This window comes from Erythrolamprus reginae, chromosome 1, assembly GCF_031021105.1.
Source record: "Erythrolamprus reginae isolate rEryReg1 chromosome 1, rEryReg1.hap1, whole genome shotgun sequence".
NCBI classification, from domain to species: Eukaryota; Metazoa; Chordata; class Lepidosauria; order Squamata; family Dipsadidae; genus Erythrolamprus; species Erythrolamprus reginae.
The window spans coordinates 24,202,534-24,223,227 of NC_091950.1; the positions used below are offsets into that span (position 1 = coordinate 24,202,534).

Below are 20,694 nucleotides of genomic sequence, written 5' to 3' on the forward strand. Positions count from 1 at the left end.
AGTTTAGGTTTGGGTTCGGTATACCGAACTTCGCAAAGTTCGGTACGAGCCCGAACTTTGCGAGTTCGGTTCGCCCAACACTCATTATTTGCTTTTTACATTGATTCCTATGGGAAAAATTGTTTCTTCTTACAAACTTTTCTACTTAAGAACCTGGTCACAGAATGAATTAAGTTCATAAGTAGAGGTACCACTGTGTAAAGACACATCGGAGTATAAGATGCACCTTAGTTTTTGGGAAGGAAAATAGAGGGGGGGGGGGAAATCTGCCAATCAGGTATTCATCTGGCTAACATCCTTAGTCTGGTCAGCTTCGGCACATTATTTTATCCTCTGGTTAGGGCTTAAAAAAAACCTTATTCGGAGATAGTAACAATGAAAGAGCATGCAAGCTGGTAAGAACTGGGAATATTGTTAGTGCCTGGTCAGGGCTGGAAGGAAACATTCAGAGCAAGTAGAGTAATGAAAAAAACCCTGCAAAGACTTAGAGCTTGGAAAACATTCTTCAGAGAACATTTTTTAAATACTTATTCTTATTAAAGAAATCTAACTTTGCACTTCTGGAGTTACTAAATGCTTGGGAACCCAGTGATCTACTCAATTGCCAAATCACTGAATTACGTGATACAATTCTTGGCTTAATAGCCACTGTACAAATGTAGTTTTGAAGGGAAAATATGTACGATTAAAATGAATGTATCATGTTAGGTGGCCCTGACTACAGTATATGGACACCAAGATAGTAGCAATCCTGCTAATGGGTGAGAAATGTTTGCCGTGGAGCAAGTTACAAAGTTTGCTATTGTTGTGATTCTGTCTGAGGCCCCTCGGGGAACGGCTGATCCTCTGCCGGCTTCCTGCTCAGAGGGGGAGGATGAGGAACAGGAGGTTCAGGCAGACGGGGAGGAGGAATCTCAGGCTGAGGGAGAGGGAGGACAGCCAGAGTCCCCCGAGAGAGAGCTCTCCCCAGCAAGCAGCCCGGATTCCTTAGATGAAAATGCACAAGCAATCATCGATCTCCGGCAGAGAAGAGCAACACAACGAAGGGGACAATTAGCCAGGTACTTTCAGCACTAAAGAGGCAACAGCTGGGTTTGGGTGTGGTGCTCTCTGGAAAGGCTGAAAAGGCAGACCCACCCTTCCTGGCTTGTGGAGTATTATCTTTAGGAGTCCTGGGACCTGGCTGTGATCTTTGGCGTCTTGGAATTCTGGTTTGTGACTTTGAATACTGAAACCTTGGGGGGGAAAGGTGTGGGTCTTATTCTCTACAGTGGTGGGTGTGCCAGCAAGAAGTCTGCTGTATTGTCTGGCCATCAGGACTCTGCTGTGAAGTCTCATAGCCTGCCTGTAGGGAAGAACAGGTTTTTCTCTGTGTTTATTTTTTAAACTATAAAGTGCTTTTGCTTTCACCAGCGTGTCTGGCTGCTTTTTCCAGTTGGTGTTGAAGTCTGGGGGCACCCAGACAGAACAGCTATCGTGGTCTGAAAGCCTTGGACAAACTTTCTCGGTGGCATTGTTGCCTTTAATGCAGATAACTGGAGATAAAGTATTATGGAGCAAGGCAAGTTAAGCTCAAGTTAGAGGGCAGCAACTCAGCCAAGGGAACCGTTTGCAAATAGTCTACAAAAGGGGACAGCCAAAACGAAATTCAATGGTGAAAAAAGTAAGGTTCTACATTTAGGCAAGAAAAACAAAATGCACAGGTACAGTATATGTGCTACCTTGCTCAACAGTAATAACAGTGGGAGGGACCTTGCAATAAAGATGATTAGGGGACTGAGGCTAAAACATATGAAAAACGGTTGCAGGAACTGGGTATGTCTAGTTTAATGAAAAAAAGAACTGGGGGGAGATGATAGCAGTGTTTAATTTTTATTTATTTATTTATTTTGTCCAATACACAATGAAGGTTATAGAGAATATACTTGTAATAAAATATATCAGAGAAAGAATACAGGAGAAGATATAGGAATAATAATAATAATTATTATTATTATTATTATTATTATTATTATTATTATTGTTGTTGTTGTTGTTGTTGTTTGTTGTTGTTATTATTCTTTCTCTATTCTTTCATTGATATGAAAGGCATACAAATCTAAATAATAATAATAATAATAATAATAATAATAATAATAATAATGTCTTCAGAGAGGGGCGGCATACAAATCTAATAAATTGAATTGAATTGAATATAATTATTATTATTATTGTTGTTGTTGTTGTTGTTGTTGTTGTTATTCTTTCTCTATTCTTTCATTGATATGAAAGGCATACAAATCTAAATAATAATAATAATAATAATAATAATAATAATAATAATAATAATGTCTTCGGAGAGGGGCGGCATACAAATCTAATAAATTGAATTGAATTGAATATAATAATAATAATAATTATTATTATTATTATTATTATTATTGTTGTTGTTGTTATTATATTCAATTCAATTCAATTCAATTTATTAGATTTGTATGCCGCCCCTCTCCGAAGGCTACTACTACTACTACTATTATTATTATTATTATTATTATTATTATTATTATTATTATTATTAATTAGATTTATATGCCTTTCATATCAATGAAAGAATAGAGAAAGAATAGAGAAAGTGTTCCAATATCACAGGGGCTGCCACACTGAGGAGGGGGTCAGGCTGTTTGCCAAAGCAATAGAAAGCCAGACAAGGAACAATGGATGGAAGCTGACCAAAGGGAGATTTAACTTGGAAACAAGGAGAAACTTTCTAACGGTGAGAGCGATCAACCAGTGGAACAGCTTGCCTGCGGAGGTTGTAAATGCTCCAACACTTGAGACTTTCAAGAAGAGATTGGGCTGCCATTGGTCTGGGGTGGTGTAGGGTATCATGCTCAAGCAGGGGGTAGGACTAGATGACCTACAAGGTCCCTTCCATCTCTAGTAAATAAATGAAAATAAATAAATAAAGCAATGGGTGGAAACTAAACAAGGAGAGAAGCAACTAAGAACTAAGGAGAAATTTCCTGACAGTTAGGACAATTAGTCAGTGGAACAGCTTGCCTCTAGAAGTTGTGAATGCTGCAACACTGGAAGTTTTTACCAAGATTTTGGATAACCATTGGTCTGATGCGGTGTAGGGTTTCCTGCCTAAGCAGGGGGTTGGACTAGAAGACCTCCAAGGTCCCTTCCAACTCTGTTATTCTATTCTATTCTATTCTATTCTACACACATATATATAACAGAAAAATGCTGGACTTTATCCCTGTAATCTGTTAAGGAAAAAAAAAGATGTACTGTATTGAGAAAGTGCTAAAGGTAATCCTCTACTTACAATCATTCATTTAGTGACCATTCAAAGTCACAGCCCCATTGAAGAAAGTGACTTATTACCATTTTCCATGCTTATGCAGCACTGTAGGCTGAACTACAGCTAAATGCTAGCTGTAGTTCAGTGGTTCAAATCTCACCACCGGCTGAAGGTTGACTCAATTCCCTGAGCTTGTGCAAGGCAAGAGGTCTGCTCTTTGACATCAGTCATTCATTCCCTGGTCTACTGATGAAGGAGCCAGGCTAGAAACCAGGAGACTGTGAGTTCTAGTACCACCTCAGGCAAGAAAACTATCTGGCAGCCTTTGGACCAATCATAAGGAGACTGTGAGTTCCAGTCCCACCTTGGGCGTGAAAGCCGGTTGGGTGACTTTGGGCCAATCACCAGGATACTGTGAGTTCTAGTTCTGTCTTGTTGTCAGGAGGAAGGAGAACAGTATTAGGTATTTTCACCACCTTATTTATGAAAATAATAAGGTAAGAAATAAACCAGTGATGGTGAACCTATGGTACACGTGCCACAGGTGGCAACCAGAGGCACATCTGCTGGCATGCAAGCCGTTACCTTAGCTTAGCTCCAGCGTACTCTGGCCACTGATTTTTGGCTCATGCGGAGGCTCTGGGAGGGTATTTTTAGCTTCCAGAGAGCCTCCGGGTGGGCGGGGGAGGGCATTTTCGCTCTCCCCAGGATCTAGAGAAGCCTCTGGAGTCTGCTGAGGGCAAAAATGAGCCTACTGGGCTCACCGGAAGTCAGGAAATGGGCCATTTCTATTGTTGTTGTTGTTGTTGTTGTTTATTAGATTTGTATGCCGCCCCTCTCTGGAGACTCAGAGCGGCTTCCAGGAGGCCTCCAGAGGGTGGGGGGAGCTGTTTTTGCCCACCCCAGACATTGAATTATGGGTGTGGGCAGAGGTGGGGCAGCGAAAATGGAGCTCCACCCCAGAGCACCCAATTTGCACTGAAAGATGTTGAAAGAAAATGTAGGTCGTCCTGCATAATCCACGCCCACAGTGTGGCAGTAAAAATTTGGGTAGCCCTTCACTGTTGTGGGCACTCATGCAAGTACAATACTTTGCGTGTATGTGTTTTCGGCACCTGAGGGGAAAAGGCTCACCATCACTGATATAAACAAATCACTTCCATGATCCAAATATGCCGCCCCGAGTCTACAGAGAGGGGTGGCATACAAATCTAAAAATAAATAAAATAAATAAATATGGTGTGCCCCCAACAACATTCAGAGTTAGTTAGTTAGTTAGTTAGTTAGTTAGTTAGTTAGTTAGTTAGTTAGTTAGTTAGTTAGTGAGTGAGTGAGTGAGTGAGTGAGTGAGTGAGTGAGTGAGTGAGTGAGGCAGTGAGTGAGTGAGGCAGGGAGAGAGGGAGGCAGGCAGGCAGGCAGGCAGGTAGGGAGGTAGGTAGGTAGATAGGTAGGTAAGCAGGCAGGCAGTTAGTTAGTTCATTTGTTAGGGAGGCAGGCAGGTAGATAGATAGGTAGGCAGGCAGGCAGGTAGGTAAGTAGGTAGGTAGGTAGTTAAGTTGAAAGGGACCTTGCAGGTCATCAAGTCCAACCCCCTGCCCAAGCAGGAAATCCTACACTTCCCCAGCCAGATGGCAGTCCAATCTCCTCTTGAATATGTCAAGAGTTGGGGCGTTCACAACCTCCGCCAGCAGGCCGTTCCACTGGTTGATCGCTCTGACTGTCAGGAAGTTCTTCCTTATTTCCAGGTTGAATCTCTCCTTGGTCAACTTCCAACCGCTGTTCCTCGTCTGGCCCTCTGGATACTTACAAATACAAATTGGATACTTACAAATACACGCAGATGCCGGGCACATGCCAGTCCGATGGCCCCATTCTGTTCACAACCACAGATCACTAATAGTGTCGGCTGCTTCTTTGAGAGAGACTGTCTGGGGAAAACCTGAAATTTAAAAAAAATCTAGTAAATGAAGGTGCACAAGGAAAGAAAGAAGGAAGGAAGGAAGGAAGGAAGGAAGGAAGAAGAAGGAAGGAAGGAAGGAAGAAGAAAGAAGGAAGGAGGGAAAGACAGAAAGAAAGAAAGAAAGAAAGAAAGAAAGAAAGAAAGAAAGAAAGAAAGAAAGAAAGAAAGAAAGAATAATATTGTTCAAGTTTAATTTAAAACTAAAGCTTAGAAGGGGGCAGGATTCCAACACAGTTCACAGCACACAAAGTACATAATATACTTCTTCAACTTAGCGGATGAAAAGAAGTTCATAAAATGGATAAAAAGTCAACCAGCGTTGCTAGGAATCAGGAAGCATAACAAATAGAATTATGCAATTAAATAAATGATTGTACCCGGTTATACATTCTCCAATCCTGGCTCAACAGACGATGCTGTTGCAATGCTGACTGGATATCAGATAATCCTCAACTTGTAACTATTCGTTTATTAACCATTTGAAGCTACGACGGCACTGAAAAAAAAGTGACTTCTGACAGTTTTTCACACTTAACAACCATTGCAGCATCCGTGTGGTTATGTGGTCAAAGTTTGGGTGCCTGGCTTGACTGACAACCACAATTGAAACCCCACATTTCTGTTGCTAAGTGAGAATTTGTTAAACCAATTTTGCTCTATTTTACAACTTTCCTTGCCACGGTTGTTAAGTGAATCACTCCAGCTGTTAAGTTAGAAACATGGTTGGTAAGTGAATCTGGCTTCCCCATGGTCTTTGCATGTCACAAAAGGTGATCACGTGACCCCAGGACACATCATAAATACATGCCGTGTTGCGGTTTGTAAATGATTAATGTCCGTTAGAACAGTGTTTCCCAACCTTGGCAACTTGAAGATATCTGGACTTCAACTCCCAGAATTCCCCAGCCAGCATTCGCTGGCTGGGGAATTCTGGGAGTTGAAGTCCAGATATCTTCAAGTTGCCAAGGTTGGGAAACACTGTGTTAGAATATTAACACCGCGGAGGTCGATGGATGAAGCCTTTAGTCATTTTTTCAAAACAAGATTTCTTTTATTATAAAAGTACAAAATAAAACATGTCACGATGGACAACATAACAAATACATCTTACACGATGGTGGATAGAAAGGAGAATGGAGTTTTAGGATGAAGAAGAAGGAAGTAATGTTAGATGTGGCAGGATATTACATCATAATAGGAGGATCTTAGTAAGGCACACAAAGTTAACTCTTTAATTACTAAATGTCTCTAGGGCTGGCAATATTCAGCGTGACATGCCAGTTACCAAGCGACTGAATTTTGATCATGTGATCATGGCGATGCTGCAACAGTCATAATAGCAGGAGCACTTAGACTTATATACCGCTTCATACTGCTTTTACAGCCCTCTCTAAGTGGTTTACAGAATCAGCCTCTTGCCCCCAACAATCTGGGTCCTCATTTTACCCACCTTGGAAGGATGGAAGGCTGAGTCAGCCGGTGGTGAGATTTGAACCAGTGAACTACAGCTAGCGGTTCGCTGTAGTTCAGCCTACAGTGCTGCATAAGCATGGAAAATGGTAATAAGTCACTTTCTTCAGTGGGGCTGTGACTTTGAATGGTCACTAAATGAATGATTGTAAGTAAAGGATTAACTTTAGCAGTTTCCCAATACATATTTTTTCCCCTAGCAGATTACAAGGATAAAGTTCAGCATTTTTCTGTTATATATGTGTGTGTGTGACAGAACAGAACAGAACAATTTATTGGCCAAGTGTGATTGGACATACAAGGAATTTGTCTTTGGTGTATATATGCTCGGGCTTTGTTCACCTGAAGATGACGAGTGGGACCTCATCAAAACATCGCCAGGATTCTTTGAAACTTACACAGGAAGCAACCTGAATATGTCAAGACCTATATGTGTGTGTGTGTGTGTGTGTGTGTAACATATTTTTGCTGATAAGGAAAAGGAAGGGAGACCAGTAGAAACATAGAAACATAGAAGACTGACGACAGAAAAAGACCTCGTGATCCATCTAGTTTGCCCTTATACCTTTTTTTGTATTTTATCTTAGCATGGATATATGTTTATCCCAGGCATGATTAAATTCAGTTACTGTGGATTTACCAACCACATCTGCTGGAAGTTTCTTCCAAGGATCTACTACTCTTTCACTAAAATAATATTTTCTCATGTTGCTTTTGATCTTTCCCCCAACTAACTTCAGATTGTGTCCCCTTGTTCTTGTGTTCACTTTCCTATTAAAAACACTTCCCTCCTGGACCTTATTTAACCCTTTAACATATTTAAATGTTTCGATCATGTCCCCCCTTTTCCTTCTGTCCTCCAGACTATACAGATTGAGTTCATAAAGTCTTTCCTGATACGTTTTATGCTTAAGACCTTCCACCATTCTTGTAGCCCGTCTTTGGACCCGTTCAATTTTGTCAATATCTTTTTGTAGGTGAGGTCTCCAGAACTGAACACAGTATTTCAAATGTGGTCTCACTAGCGCTCTATATAAGGGGATCACAATCTCCCTCTTCCTGCTTGTTATACCTCTAGCTATGAAACCAAGCATCCTACTTGCTTATCCTACCGCCCGACCACACTGCTCACCCATTTTGAGATTGTCAGAAATCACTACCCCTAAATCCTTCTCTTCTGAAGTTTTTGCTAACACAGAACTGCCAATACAATACTCAGATTGAGGATTCCTTTTCCCCAAATGCATTATTTTACATTTGGAAACATTAAACTGCAGTTTCCATTGCTTTAACCATTTATCTAGTAAAGCTAAATCATTTACCATATTACAGACCCCTCCAGGAATATCAACCCTATTGCACACTTTAGAGTCATCGGCAAATAGGCAAACCTTCCCTACCAAACCTTCCCCTATGTCACTCACAAACATATTAAAAAGAATAGGACCCAGAACAGACCCTTGTGGCACACCGCTGGTAACCTGTCTCTGCTCAGAATACTCACCATTAACAATAACTCTCTAATGTCTACGCTTCAGCCAGCTTCAAATCCACTGAACTATCCAGGGATTAAGTCCAATCTTCACTAATTTATCTATCAGCTCTTTATGTGGAACCGTGTCAAAGGCTTTGCTGAAGTCCAGATAGGCAATATCCACCGCACCACCTTCATCCAACACCTTTGTGACATAGTCAAAGAAATCAATGAGATTAGTCTGACATGATTTGCCTTCAGTAAAGCCATGCTGATTTGGGTCCAATAAGTTGGGGTTTTTTAGGTGCTGATTTATTCTCTTTTGGAGTAGAGTCTCCATCATTTTAACTATAACTGATGTCAAGCTAACTGGCCTGTAGTTACCAGCTTCTTCTCTACTGCCCTTCTTGTGGATAGGCACAACACTGGTCATTCTCCAACCCTCAGGAACATCTCCTGTTAACAGGGATTGGTTAAACAAATCAGTCAGGGGGGTAGCAATGACAGATCTGAGTTCTTTAAGAACTCTGGGGTGGATGCCATCTGGACCCATTGCCTTATAGTATAGATCTAGTTTAAGCTATTTTGCTCTCATCAGCTAGCCATACCCTTACCGGCTTTTGAATTTGGGCAATTTGCCTGTAAGGCATATACATGTGTATATATATATATATAGTGATGTTGTCTTTCCTTCCATTTGTTTCCCAACCGCTGACCTAAATATTTGTACTTTGCAATGGGCATTGAGCGCCGTGGATTGTAGCTAATATGTATTTAAATCATGCCATCTATAACTTTTTATTGGTCTCATGACTGTCTTCCTAGAAATCATGCTCCAAATAATCTCAATTTGTCTTGTTGCGTGTTGCATCCATGGGAGCTATCCATGCTTAAATTGAGTTAGCTTCTGTTATGGATATATAAACTGACAATTTTGCCAATGCTACATATCCTCCAATTTTGTTCTCCCGGTTTCTGTATCCCGTACAGGAAAAAAACAACAACAACACATAGACATTCTTTGACAGGGTTAAGGCTTCAAGTTTCCCTGCCTCTCCCTCCAAAATCCAATAGCTCCGACTTTGCTAGGCTTCAAGAGATGATTAAAAACAGAGGTTTAAGAGTTAGAGACGGCGCCTTCTTTTTGATTGGCTGTACTAGGATTTCACTTTCAATTATTACTGATGGTTATAAACATTCTTCACAGTGTTTGGTGCTTCAGATTGTAACTGCTGAAAGTCTCTATATTGCAGTAGGTTAAACAAGCAAACATGCAAAGGGGCACGGGCTTCATCACATTGCTGTGACCAACAACTTGCCTTTTAAATAAAATTGATAAAATTGAACGTGTCCAAAGATAGGCTACAAAAATGGTGGAAGGTCTTAAGCATAAAACTTATAGGAAAGACTTAATGAACTCAATCTGTTTTCGTCTGGAGGACAGAAGGAAAAGGGGGGACATGATCAAAACATTTAAATATGTAAAAGGGTTAAATAAGGTTCAGGAGGGAAGTGTTTTTAATAGGAAAGTGAACACATGAACAAGGGGACACTATCTGAGGTTAGTTGGGGGAAAGATCAAAAGCAACGTGAGAAAATATTATTTTACTGAAAGAGTAGTAGATGCTTGGAACAAACTTCCAGCAGATGTGGTTGATAAATCCACAGTAACTGAATTTAAACATGCCTGGGATAAACATAGATCCATCCTAAGATAAAATACAGAAAAAAGTGTAAGGGCAGACTAGATTGGCCATGAGGTCTTTTTCTGCCGTCAATCTTCTATGTTTCTATGAAACCCCAACACTTGGCCTGAAATCACCCTTGCTGTTTCCTTGATCGGTGCGTCTCAATCTCACCTCCCGCTTAAAATATGTGGACTTCAGCTTCCAGAAAGGAAGTTGACCGACTGACTGGGGAATTCTAAGAAGTGAAGTCTACCCATCGTAAAGTTGTTTAAAGTTTGGCCCACATCCAGCTGTCCATACTGCCAGGGTAGCCAACTGAGATTCTTTGAAGCAATTTATTGATAATGAGGTTCCTTCCTTAGGACAGGGTACATGTGTGTTAGGGTTTGCCACTGTAAACTTCTACTATCACTTTAAATGTTACAGTTGCCACTGTAAAACTGTACTGTTACTTTAACTGTTAAATATTCTAGGCTGCTACGTCATTAGAGGGCGCCAGTACTCCTTCCCTCAAATGACGCTATGACGCTATGACACACATTTCTGCTCAGTCATTTTTACTTTGCCTTGAGAGGGGGAGTGTAATTAGCTTTGTGCGTATTTTATTGTATTTGCTTAGTGCTTGTTATGGAATTGTTTCTATCTTTTGTCTATATGTAAATAGTACTTATTAAGCATAACTAAGTTTCAAGTTTCAAGTTTTATTGGATTTATATGCCGCCCCTCTCCGAAAACTCGGGGCGGCTAACAACAATCATGAACAATATACAATAAAATCCAATACTAAAAGCAAATTAAAACCCCTTAATATATAAAAACCAAACATACATACAAACATACCATGTATACAGTTGTAACGGCCTAGGGGGAAAAGAAGTCTTTATTCCCCCATGCCTGGCGACAGAGGTGGGTTTTAAGTAGCTTACGAAAGGCAAGGAGGGTGGGGGCAATTCTAATCTCTGGGGGGAGTTGGTTCCAGAGGGCCGGGGCCGCCACAGAGAAGGCTCTTCCCCTGGGTCCCACCAAGTGGCATTGTTTAGTTGACGGGACCCGGAGAAGGCCCACTCTGTGGGACCTAACTGGCCGCTGGGATTCGTGCGGCAGAAGGCGGTCCCTGAGATAATCTGGTCCGGTGCCATGAAGGGCTTTATAGGTCATAACCAATACTTTGAATTGTGACCGGAAACTGATCGGCAACCAATGCAGACTGCGGAGTGTTGGTGTGACATGGGCAAATTTAGGGAAGCCCATGATTGCTCTCGCAGCTGCATTCTGCATGATCTGAAGTTTCCGAACACTTTTCAAAGGTAGCCCCATGTAGAGAGCGTTACAGTTGTCGAGCCTCGAGGTGATGAGGGCATGAGTGACTGTGAGCAGTGACTCCCGGTCCAGATAGGGTCGCAACTGGTGCACCAGGCGAACATGGGCAAACGCCCCCCTCGTCACAGCTGAAAGATGTTTCTCTAATGTGAGCTGTGGATCGAGGAGGACGCCCAAGTTGCGAACCCTCTCTGAGGGGGTCAATGATTCTCCCCCCAGGGTAATGGACGGACAGATGGAATTGTCCTTGGGAGGCAAGACCCACAGCCACTCTGTCTTGTCTGGGTTGAGTTTGAGTTTGTTGACACCCATCCAGGCCCCAACAGCCTCCAGGCACCGGCACATCACTTCCACTACGTCACCGTATTTTATTGTATTTGCTTAGTGCTTGTTATGGAATTGTTTCTATCTTTTGTCTATATGTAAATAGTACTTATTAAGCATAACTACGTCTGTGTCTTTGGTTTTTTTGGCTTTATCACACACCCACACTCTGTTAAAATTCTCTGCTCGGTGTATGTCGAAGGTCTCATAGCCTAGCTATACCGAGACATGCCAACAATATTTGATAATCTGGAAAACTATTGTGGATACGATGAACTCACCTTGGTCACTGCCATGGCAGATGCATGTCCCCAGATTTCAATTAACTGCTGGCGGCCAAATTTAAACTCTTCTAGCAGCTCCTTCTCAATGGCCGTGGCTTCCGCTCTGCTGCAGAAGAAGGACAGGGGAACCACAGTTACACTTCTCCTGAATATTCCATTTTGCACATGTTCTTCCAAAAGCTAGGCTGTAATCAATGCGCCAGGAGGAACAGTCTGATGAATTTCTTACCAAATTACCTGACGGAATGTCCACATCCAGAGTTAGTTTAATTCTAAATCCCAGATGCAGGAGCAGGAGACAATAATAGAATGACAGAAAAACAGAGTTGGAAGGGACTTTGGAGGTCTTCTAGTCCAACCCATACCACATCTCGGACATCAACACCCTTGAAAATGTCCAAAGACACTTCACCAGAAGAGCCCTTCACTCCTCCACTCGAAACAGAATACCCTACGAAAGTAGACTAACAATCCTGGGTCTGGAAAGCTTAGAACTACGACGCCTAAAACACGATCTAAGTATTGCCCACGAGATCATATGCTGCAACGTTCTACCTGTCAATGACTACTTCAGCTTCAACCACAATAACACAAGAGCACGTAACAGATTCAAACTTAATATTAACCGCTCCAAACTTGACTGTAAAAAATATGAGCAACCGAGTTGTCGAAGCGTGGAACTCATTACCTGACTCAGTAGTGTCAACTCCTAACCCCCAACATTTTTCCCTTAGACTATCCACGATTGACCTCTCCAGGTTCCTTAGAGGTCAGTAAGGGGCGTGCATAAGTGCACCAGTGTGCCTTCCGTCCCCTGTCCAATTGTCTCTCCTTATCTCATTTATCTTTTCTTCCTTTCAAATATGTTCACCTATACTTTTATATCTTTTCTTCTATTCTTTTCTTTATTTATATTATTACATATCTATTCTCTTCCATGTGTATTATGTGTTGGACAAAATAAATAAATAAATAAATGAATGAATGAATGAATGAATAAATAAATAAATAAATAAATAAAATAAAATAAACCCCCTGCTCAAGCTGGAAACACTAGACAAATGATTGCACAATCTTTTCTTTAAAACCTCCAATACACCCACAACAACCCAGGAACCAATTGCTTCCAGAGACCCGCACTGCCCCCACCCTCCTGGCCTTCCAGAAAGCTGTTAAGACCTGGTTCTTCCAGCAGGCCTGGTGCCACTGAGCAAGACCATCTAGCTCCAATCAAGAAGGACGAATGATTATATTTTTAGGGGTTTTAACTGTGTTCTGTTGTTTTTACTTGCTGTACGTGTCCGGATATACAGAGCCATGCAGTAGGACTTGACAAGATACCAGAATTATAGTGTGGCAATTTATGACCCAGTGCAAAGAAATAACAAAGACACATCCTGTATTATTTCTTTTTTCTGTTGTTCTGTATGCTGGGTTATTCCATTTTTATCTTCTAGTTGATATATCAGTTTATCACTTTTTGCTTTTTTGATTTTTTGGGAAAGCCATCTGCCTAGTTTATTGGCTGTTTCGGAATAATTTTTTGTTTTGTTTGTTTTATGTTTCTGATTAATTCTTGTTGATCGATAGAGTTTATTTTGTGTTTAGCGTCCCTCAAAAGTTTTAGAGTCTGATTGTTTGTTGGATCTTGTTGGAGGTTCTTTTCTAAGCTAGTGACATTTGTAGAAAACAGTAGTAGTAAACAGTTTTACTCTTCAGTGTAATCAAAATGTCTTCTGTCTTTGTCTTCTATTTACAGGAACAAAGTAAAGCTTACTTACACATAGATACTAAACCAATGTAACTTAATAATTAACTCATGCTCAAAACTGCTCCAGTTAGCCAACATAAACAGCCAACAAGAGCTAACAGCCAACAATCATTGTAAAGTTGCTTTGCATTTTATAATGCTCTGGCCCAATCAGGTTGCAGTTTACACCCTATGACTCAGCATTCATTCATGCTTACATCCTTCTTTTACCTTATATGGTAATATAATGGAATGTCACCTAGGATTGAGCTAATCCTTGACAGTACACGGCCCAGAGTCCAGAAGGAGTCGGCCAGTTTATAAATCTAATAAATTAAATTAAATTAAACCAGAAGGCCAGACCAGGAGCGATGGATGGAAGCTGACCAAGAAGAGATTCAACCCGGAAATAAAGAGGAACTTTCTGACGGTGAGAGTGATCAATCAGGGAACGGCAGAGGTCGTGAACACCCCCCCAACACTCAAAGAGATTGGACTGCCATCTGACTGTGGTGGAGTACGGTCTCCTGCTTGAGCAGTGGGTTGGACTAGATGACCTGCAAGGTCCCTTTCAACTCTAATAATAAAATAAAATAAATTGGGCATTTACCACTGTGTGAAAATGCAGCAGTGACAGCCCTCCTATATACATGTCCTCAATCTGTCACGTTTCTCTGTTCAACCTGTACAAGCTGACTTTTTAATTAGGATTGCATTTAGACAATAGTGCTTAGCTGTGTTTGCATGTGTGTGTATGTGAATATATTATCCATATTATTCATTTTAATTGCGCAAGCCAAAATCAGGTCATCTGGCTTCCCGACAATAACTGCTACAGACTGTTTCCCTCACCCCATTTTTCTTCCCTTAACAGTTACCTCTGGGCTTTCCATTCCGGAATGAGAGAAGCCACAGACAGGAATCTGTACAGGGCAAAAATGGAGACAATACTCCGATTGTTCTAATCCTGGCTCACCGCCCCTGAAAGCCCTAGCAGGCGCTGTAAGGGCCGGAGTGAGGGATGGAAAGAATTGTTCACATATGTTAGTTCATTCAACCCGGGGGATCAAAAAAGAGAGAGAAAGGTCACGTTACTGACCACCATTGTTGGTGGTTAGAAGGAAAAATGGGGCGAGGTGGATCTGGAGGAAGCCTTGAGGATCTGCTAATGGTATTCTAATCTTTGGGAATAGACAATACAGTAGTTAAACAAGTGCAAGTTACTGGATGTAAGGATCTTGTATGCTGCCCCGAGTCTTTGGAGAAGGGCGGCATACAAATATTATTATTATTATTATTATTATTATTATTATTATTATTATTATTATCATTATTATTATTATTATTATTAATAATAATAACAATAACAACAACAACAACAATTCAAAGTGTTGGTTATGACCTATAAAGCCCTTCATGGCACCGGACCAGCTTATCTCAGGGACCGCCTTCTGCTGCACGAATCCCAGCAACCAGTTAGGTCCCACAGAGTGGGTCTTCTCCGGGTCCCGTCAACTAAACAATGTCGTTTGGCGGGGCCCAGGGGAAGAACCTTCTCTGTGGCGGCCCCAGCCCTCTGGAACCAACTCCCCACGGAGATTAGAATTGCCCCCACCCTCCTCGCCTTTCGTAAGCTCCTTAAAACCCACCTCTGCTGTCAGGCATGGGGGAACTGAGATATTCTTTCCCCCTAGGCCTTTACATGTATGTTTGGTTTTACAATAAGGGTTTTTTAGTTGTTTTAGTATTGTATTTATATGCTGTTTTTTATTACTGTTGTTAGCCGCCCCGAGTCTACGGAGAGGGGCGGCATACAAATCCAATCAATCAATCAATCAATAAATAAATAAATAAATAAATAAACAACAACCATCATCATCATGATCATCATCATCTGATGTAATAAATTTTAATTAGCTTTTTATTGTTGGATTTGTACCATGTTTTGTGTTGTGAGCCGCTCTGAGTCTCCGGAGAGGAGCGGCATACAAATTGAATAAATCTAATCTAAATCTAATAATAATAATAATAATAATAATAATAATAATAATAATAATAATAATAATAATAATGTAATAATGGTGAACCTATGGCAAGTGTGGCACAGATGGCACATGGAACCCTATCGGAGGGCATATAAGGCATCGTCCTATGTCAGATTCAGTGCACATGTGCAATCTGATTTTCGGCCTTGGGGAAGGCTGTTTCGCCCTCTAGAGGCTTCAAGGAAGCTTCCCTGTAGCCTTGGAGTGCAAAAATTCGGCCAACAGGCAAACAGGAAATCCGTTTTTCTGAACTTCCTGTTTGCCCCTTTGGCTGTTTTTTTCACCGTCCCAAGCTTTAGTGAGGTCGGTGAGCATCCGCGCGCATGTGTATGCACATGCATAGAAGACAGCATGGGGTTGCGCACGCATGAGGGGGAGGGAATGGATGTGAGCAAGTTTGTGCATGCTAGCATACACACACACACCCTTTTTGCATCTGAACAGTGACAGGCTGCTACAGGTACAGTCAGGTACGCAGAACCGGTAGAAAAATTTTGAATTTTTTTCTTTTTTTCCCTTCTGGGCTTTGGTTTTTTTTTTCCTGTTGCAGTAAATGTGGTTGAATGTGTATAATTTTAGAAAAGCTGTGTGTGCGTGTGTGTGTGTGTGTACATACACACAGTAATAGGCAGCCCAAATTTTTACTGGCACACTGTGGGTGTGGCTTATTTTGTGGGTGTGGCTTGATGGTCATATGACTGGGTAGGAGTGGCTTGCTGGCTATCTGACCAGGTGGGAGTCATCATTGTTCAAGTGAACTGTTATTGCCGCACAATGCCTTTTCATCTCAGCTGTGGGCAGAGTGAGGGCTTCGCAAGGGGAAAAAGACCGCAGCCCAGACTGCTTCGGCGTGGTGCAGCTCTCCTGGCCTTGGGAGGTGGCCGCGTGAGGCTGGAGGGGAGCCAGGCAGGAGACAGAGAAGCTCGTCTGAGACCAGGAAGGAGGAAAGAGGAAAAAAGCGAGGAGCACAGACGCAGCAGCAGCAGCTGGGAAAAAAAGGAGAACCGAGCCGAGACCAGTAATCCAGGAAGTGACAGCTGCCGATCAGCTGGAGCTGCGCATGCATCTTCATTTCCGCCAGGGGAACTACGTTCCACACCATCCTGCCTGCTGCCCACCCCTGGAAGTGCATTAATATTAAAGAATTGAATGAAAATGATAACATGAATGCATCAGTGGTGGGTTGCTACCTGTTCAGACCAGTTTGCCCGTACTGATGGTGGGGATTTGCCACCCCTTGCCAAACTAGCAGCGATAGCCAGCTGGCCATGCCCCCAAACCGCTCCTTCCAGTTTCCGCTCCTTGAAAGCGGTTGGCAATGAACCCTCTACACAGGGTCATTTGCACACAATGATGTCACGTAATGATGTCACTTACCTGTTACCAGAGCTTCCCTGGAGGCTGTCATGCATACGTGAGATTAGCCTTCTGCACATGTGCAGCAACCCAAATCTTGTACGAGGATGCGCACAAGTGTGAGATTTTGGCTATTTTTGCCTATATTTTTGCATCCACACATGTGCAGAAGCAAAAAATCAGCGAAAATAGCTGAAATTTCACTCTCGTGCAAGTCCTTGCACAAGATTTATTTATTCATTTGCTTATATTTATTTGTTTGTTTATATTTATTTGTTTGTTTATATTTATTTTTTGATTTGATTTGATTTGATTTTATGATTTGATTTGAGTTGAGTTGAGTTGAGTTGAGTTGAGTTGATTTTTATGCCGCCTTTCTCCTTAGACTCAGGGCGGCTTACAACATGTTAGCAATAGCACTTTTTTTTAAAAAGATAAACTTTATTGATTTTTCATAAAAATTGACAAACATACAAACACACATTTAACATAAAATTGGGGCTGCAATTTCCCCTCTTATTCTAGAAGTCAAATTTCCATACAGAAAAAATGATACATTATTAATACTTTAAATCAACATATTAATTTAAAAGAAAAGAAGAAATTTTGTTTAACCTTATATAAAAAAACCTTCATATACTCAAGATAAAACAAAAAATTTAAATCATTTATTTATTTATTTATTTATTTATTATTTAGATTTGTATGCCGCCCCTGTCCGCAGACTCGATACTTTTACAGTTCTCAAATAAGTTTTACTTTTACTTCTTCTTCTTATTTATCCATATATATACTGTGCAATAGCACTTTTTAACAGAGCCAGCATATCCCCTCCACAATCCGGCTCCTCATTTTACCCACCTCGGAAGGATGGAAGGCTGAGTCAACCTTGAGCCAGTGATGAGATCTGAACCGCTGACCTACAGATCTAGCAGTCAGCTTCAGTGGCCTGCAGTACCGCACTTTACCTGCTGCGCCACCCCGGCTCAGAAGCCAAATCTCGCATGGGGAGCACTAGGCTGCGCAGCTGCGCACACAGCCGGAATTTTCCTACCGGAGCTTTGCACTTAGAAGCACTGGCTGCTGCCTGTTAGTAACATCACAATGCAAACCGGTAATGAAGGGTAGTAGAACCCATCACTGGAATGAACGCGTGAGAATGGAGTCACAGAAGGCACACCCATCCTCCTCTTTCTCCCCTTTCTTTCTTTCCATCCACACAGCTATTTGGGGAAGACCAAGTTGGGGGAAAGATTAAAAGCAATATGAGAAAATATTATTTTACTGAAAGAGTAGTAGATCCTTGGAACAAACTTCCAGCAGACGTGGTTGGTAAATCCACAGTAACTGAATTTAAATATGCCTGGGATAAACATATATCCATTGTAAGATAAAATACAGGAAATAGTATAAGGGCAGACTAGATGGACCATGAGGTCTTTTTCTGCCATCAGTCTTCTATGTTTCTATGAGGTGGCAAGAAAGGGGCAGAGCTGCAGATAAAAACCATCCATCTCCTCCTTCTTGGCTATTTTCAGATGACCAACTAAGCAAAGGAATTGATTGATTGATTGACTGACTGACGGTCTGCCCAACAGGTTAATTGCGTGCTGTCAAGTCAGTGAAACTCTTAGCAACCACACAGAAACATTTTCTCCGGGAGGAACTATCTCTAAGGTGGTCCCTTAAGCCAGTGTTTCCCTACCTTGGCAACTTGAAGATATCTGGACTTCAACTCCCAGAATTCCCCAGCCAGCATTCGCTGGCTGGGGAATTCTGGGAGTTGAAGTCCAGATATCTTCAAGTTGCCAAGGTTGGGAAACACTGCCTTAAGCCTCTCAGCGGTGCGCTGTAACTGAGTCCATTCAATTGTTGCTGGTCATCTTCTTATCTTTCCTTCCACCTTTCACAACATTAAGACATTAGAGCAGAAAAAAGAAATTGATGTTTCCACCCCCAGCCCCCAAGCATCAGGTCTGTTGCTACACGAACAAGAGATGAAATCTTATCTCTTCACTCAGATGGTTCAAATTCGGCCCACTGTCCAGGTGACAGGCGGGGGACCCCTAAGCAATAGATTTTTTTTTTTTTTAATGCTAATCATGGAAGCTCCTTCTCTGCTATTTAGCTGAATGAGAGGAGGTAGAAGAGAGGCTGGGGGATTGGTTAAAGTCTGCAGAGTTTACTGTGGTTATTACTTCTGCGCCTGAGGCAGAACAAATTATTTATTTATTGCATTTATAAACTGCTCGCTCTCGGAAAGAATCAGCCTGCAGCAATTTGATGTTACATTTCATGGAGATAGCCAACACTCCAGAAGACAGGCACAAAATACAGAAGGATCTTGACAAAGTTGAACATTGGGCGCTGTTTAACAAAATGAAATTCAGTGGTGAAAAAAGTAAGGTTCTACATTTAGGCAAGAAAAACAAAATACACAGGTACAGTATATGTGATTTATTATTATTATTATTATTATTATTATTATTATTATTATTATTAATAAGATTTGTATGCCGCCCCTCTCCGCAGACTCGGGGCGGCTCACAGCAATGATAAAAAACAATATATAGTAACAAATCTAATATTAAAATCTAAAATAACAATTTTTACATTAAAAACCCTAAAAACCCCAGTATATAAAAAACATAGACACAAATATATCATCCATAAAACTACATAGGCTGATGTCTCAGTTCCCCCATGCCTGACGGCAGAGGTAACTTTTGAGAAGTTTACGAAAGGCAAGGAGGGTGGAGGCAGTCCTAATCTCTGGGGGGAGCTGGTTCCAGAGGGTCGGGGCCGCCACAGAGAAGGCTCTTCCCCTGGGTCCCGCCAGCCGACATTGTTTAGTCGATGGGACCCAGGGATGGCCAACTCTGTGGGACCCAACCGGCCGCTGGGATTCGTGCGGCAGAAGGCGGTCTCGCAGATATCTTGGTCCAGTGCCATGAAGGGCTTTATAGGTTATAACCAACACTTTGAATTGTGACTGGAAACTGATTGGCAACCAATGCAGAGTGCGGAGTGTAGGAGTGACATGGACATAGCTAGGGAAGCCCATGATTGCTCTCGCAGCTGCATTTTGCACGATCTGAAGTTTCTGAACACTCTTCAAAGGTAGCCCCATGTAGAGAGCGTTACAGTAGTCGAATCTCGAGGTGATGGGGGCATGAGTGACTGTGAGCAATGACTCCTAGCCCAAATAGGGCCGCAACTGGTGCACTAGGCGAACCTATGCAAACGCCCCCCTCGCCACAGCTGAAAGATGTTTCTCTAATGTGAGCTGTGGATCGAGGAGGACGCCCAAGTTGCGTTAGTAACTGTGAGAGGGACTTTGGAGTCTTAGTGGACAACCATTTAAATATGAGCCCGCAGTGTGCAGCAGCTGCCAAAAAAGGCAACACAGTTCTCTACACTGCATTAACAGAGGGAGAGAATCAAGATCACGTGAAGTGTTAATACCACTTTATAAGGCCTTGGTAAGGCCACATTTGGAATACTGAATCCACCTTTGGTTGCTATGAAGTAAAACAAGTTGAGGCTGTAGAACAGGGGTGTCAAATTCACGTAATCACAGTGGCATCATGTTACATATTGCGACTTTTTTCTCCTTCGCTAAACCGGGCGTTGATGTAGCAGCCAGCACATGACACTTGCTGGCCAGGAGTTTGACAGCCCTGCTCTAGAAAGATGCAAAGTGCAGATAAGAGCAACGAAGGTGATTAGGGAATGGA

At 41.9% G+C, this 20,694-nt stretch overlaps 1 protein-coding gene across 1 annotated transcript in view; it reads right to left on the bottom strand.

Annotated features, from left to right (window-relative positions):
- The window catches only part of YJEFN3 (YjeF N-terminal domain containing 3), a 49,250-nt gene that overhangs the window by 21,460 nt on the left and 7,096 nt on the right, over positions 1 to 20,694 (bottom strand). The window contains exons 2-3 of the mRNA XM_070732641.1: positions 11,804 to 11,912; positions 5,115 to 5,225 (exon numbers count right to left, since the gene is read on the bottom strand). Of these exons, the coding sequence (XP_070588742.1) occupies positions 5,115 to 5,225; positions 11,804 to 11,912 (220 nt within the window). The remainder of the gene's footprint in view (positions 1 to 5,114; positions 5,226 to 11,803; positions 11,913 to 20,694) is intronic.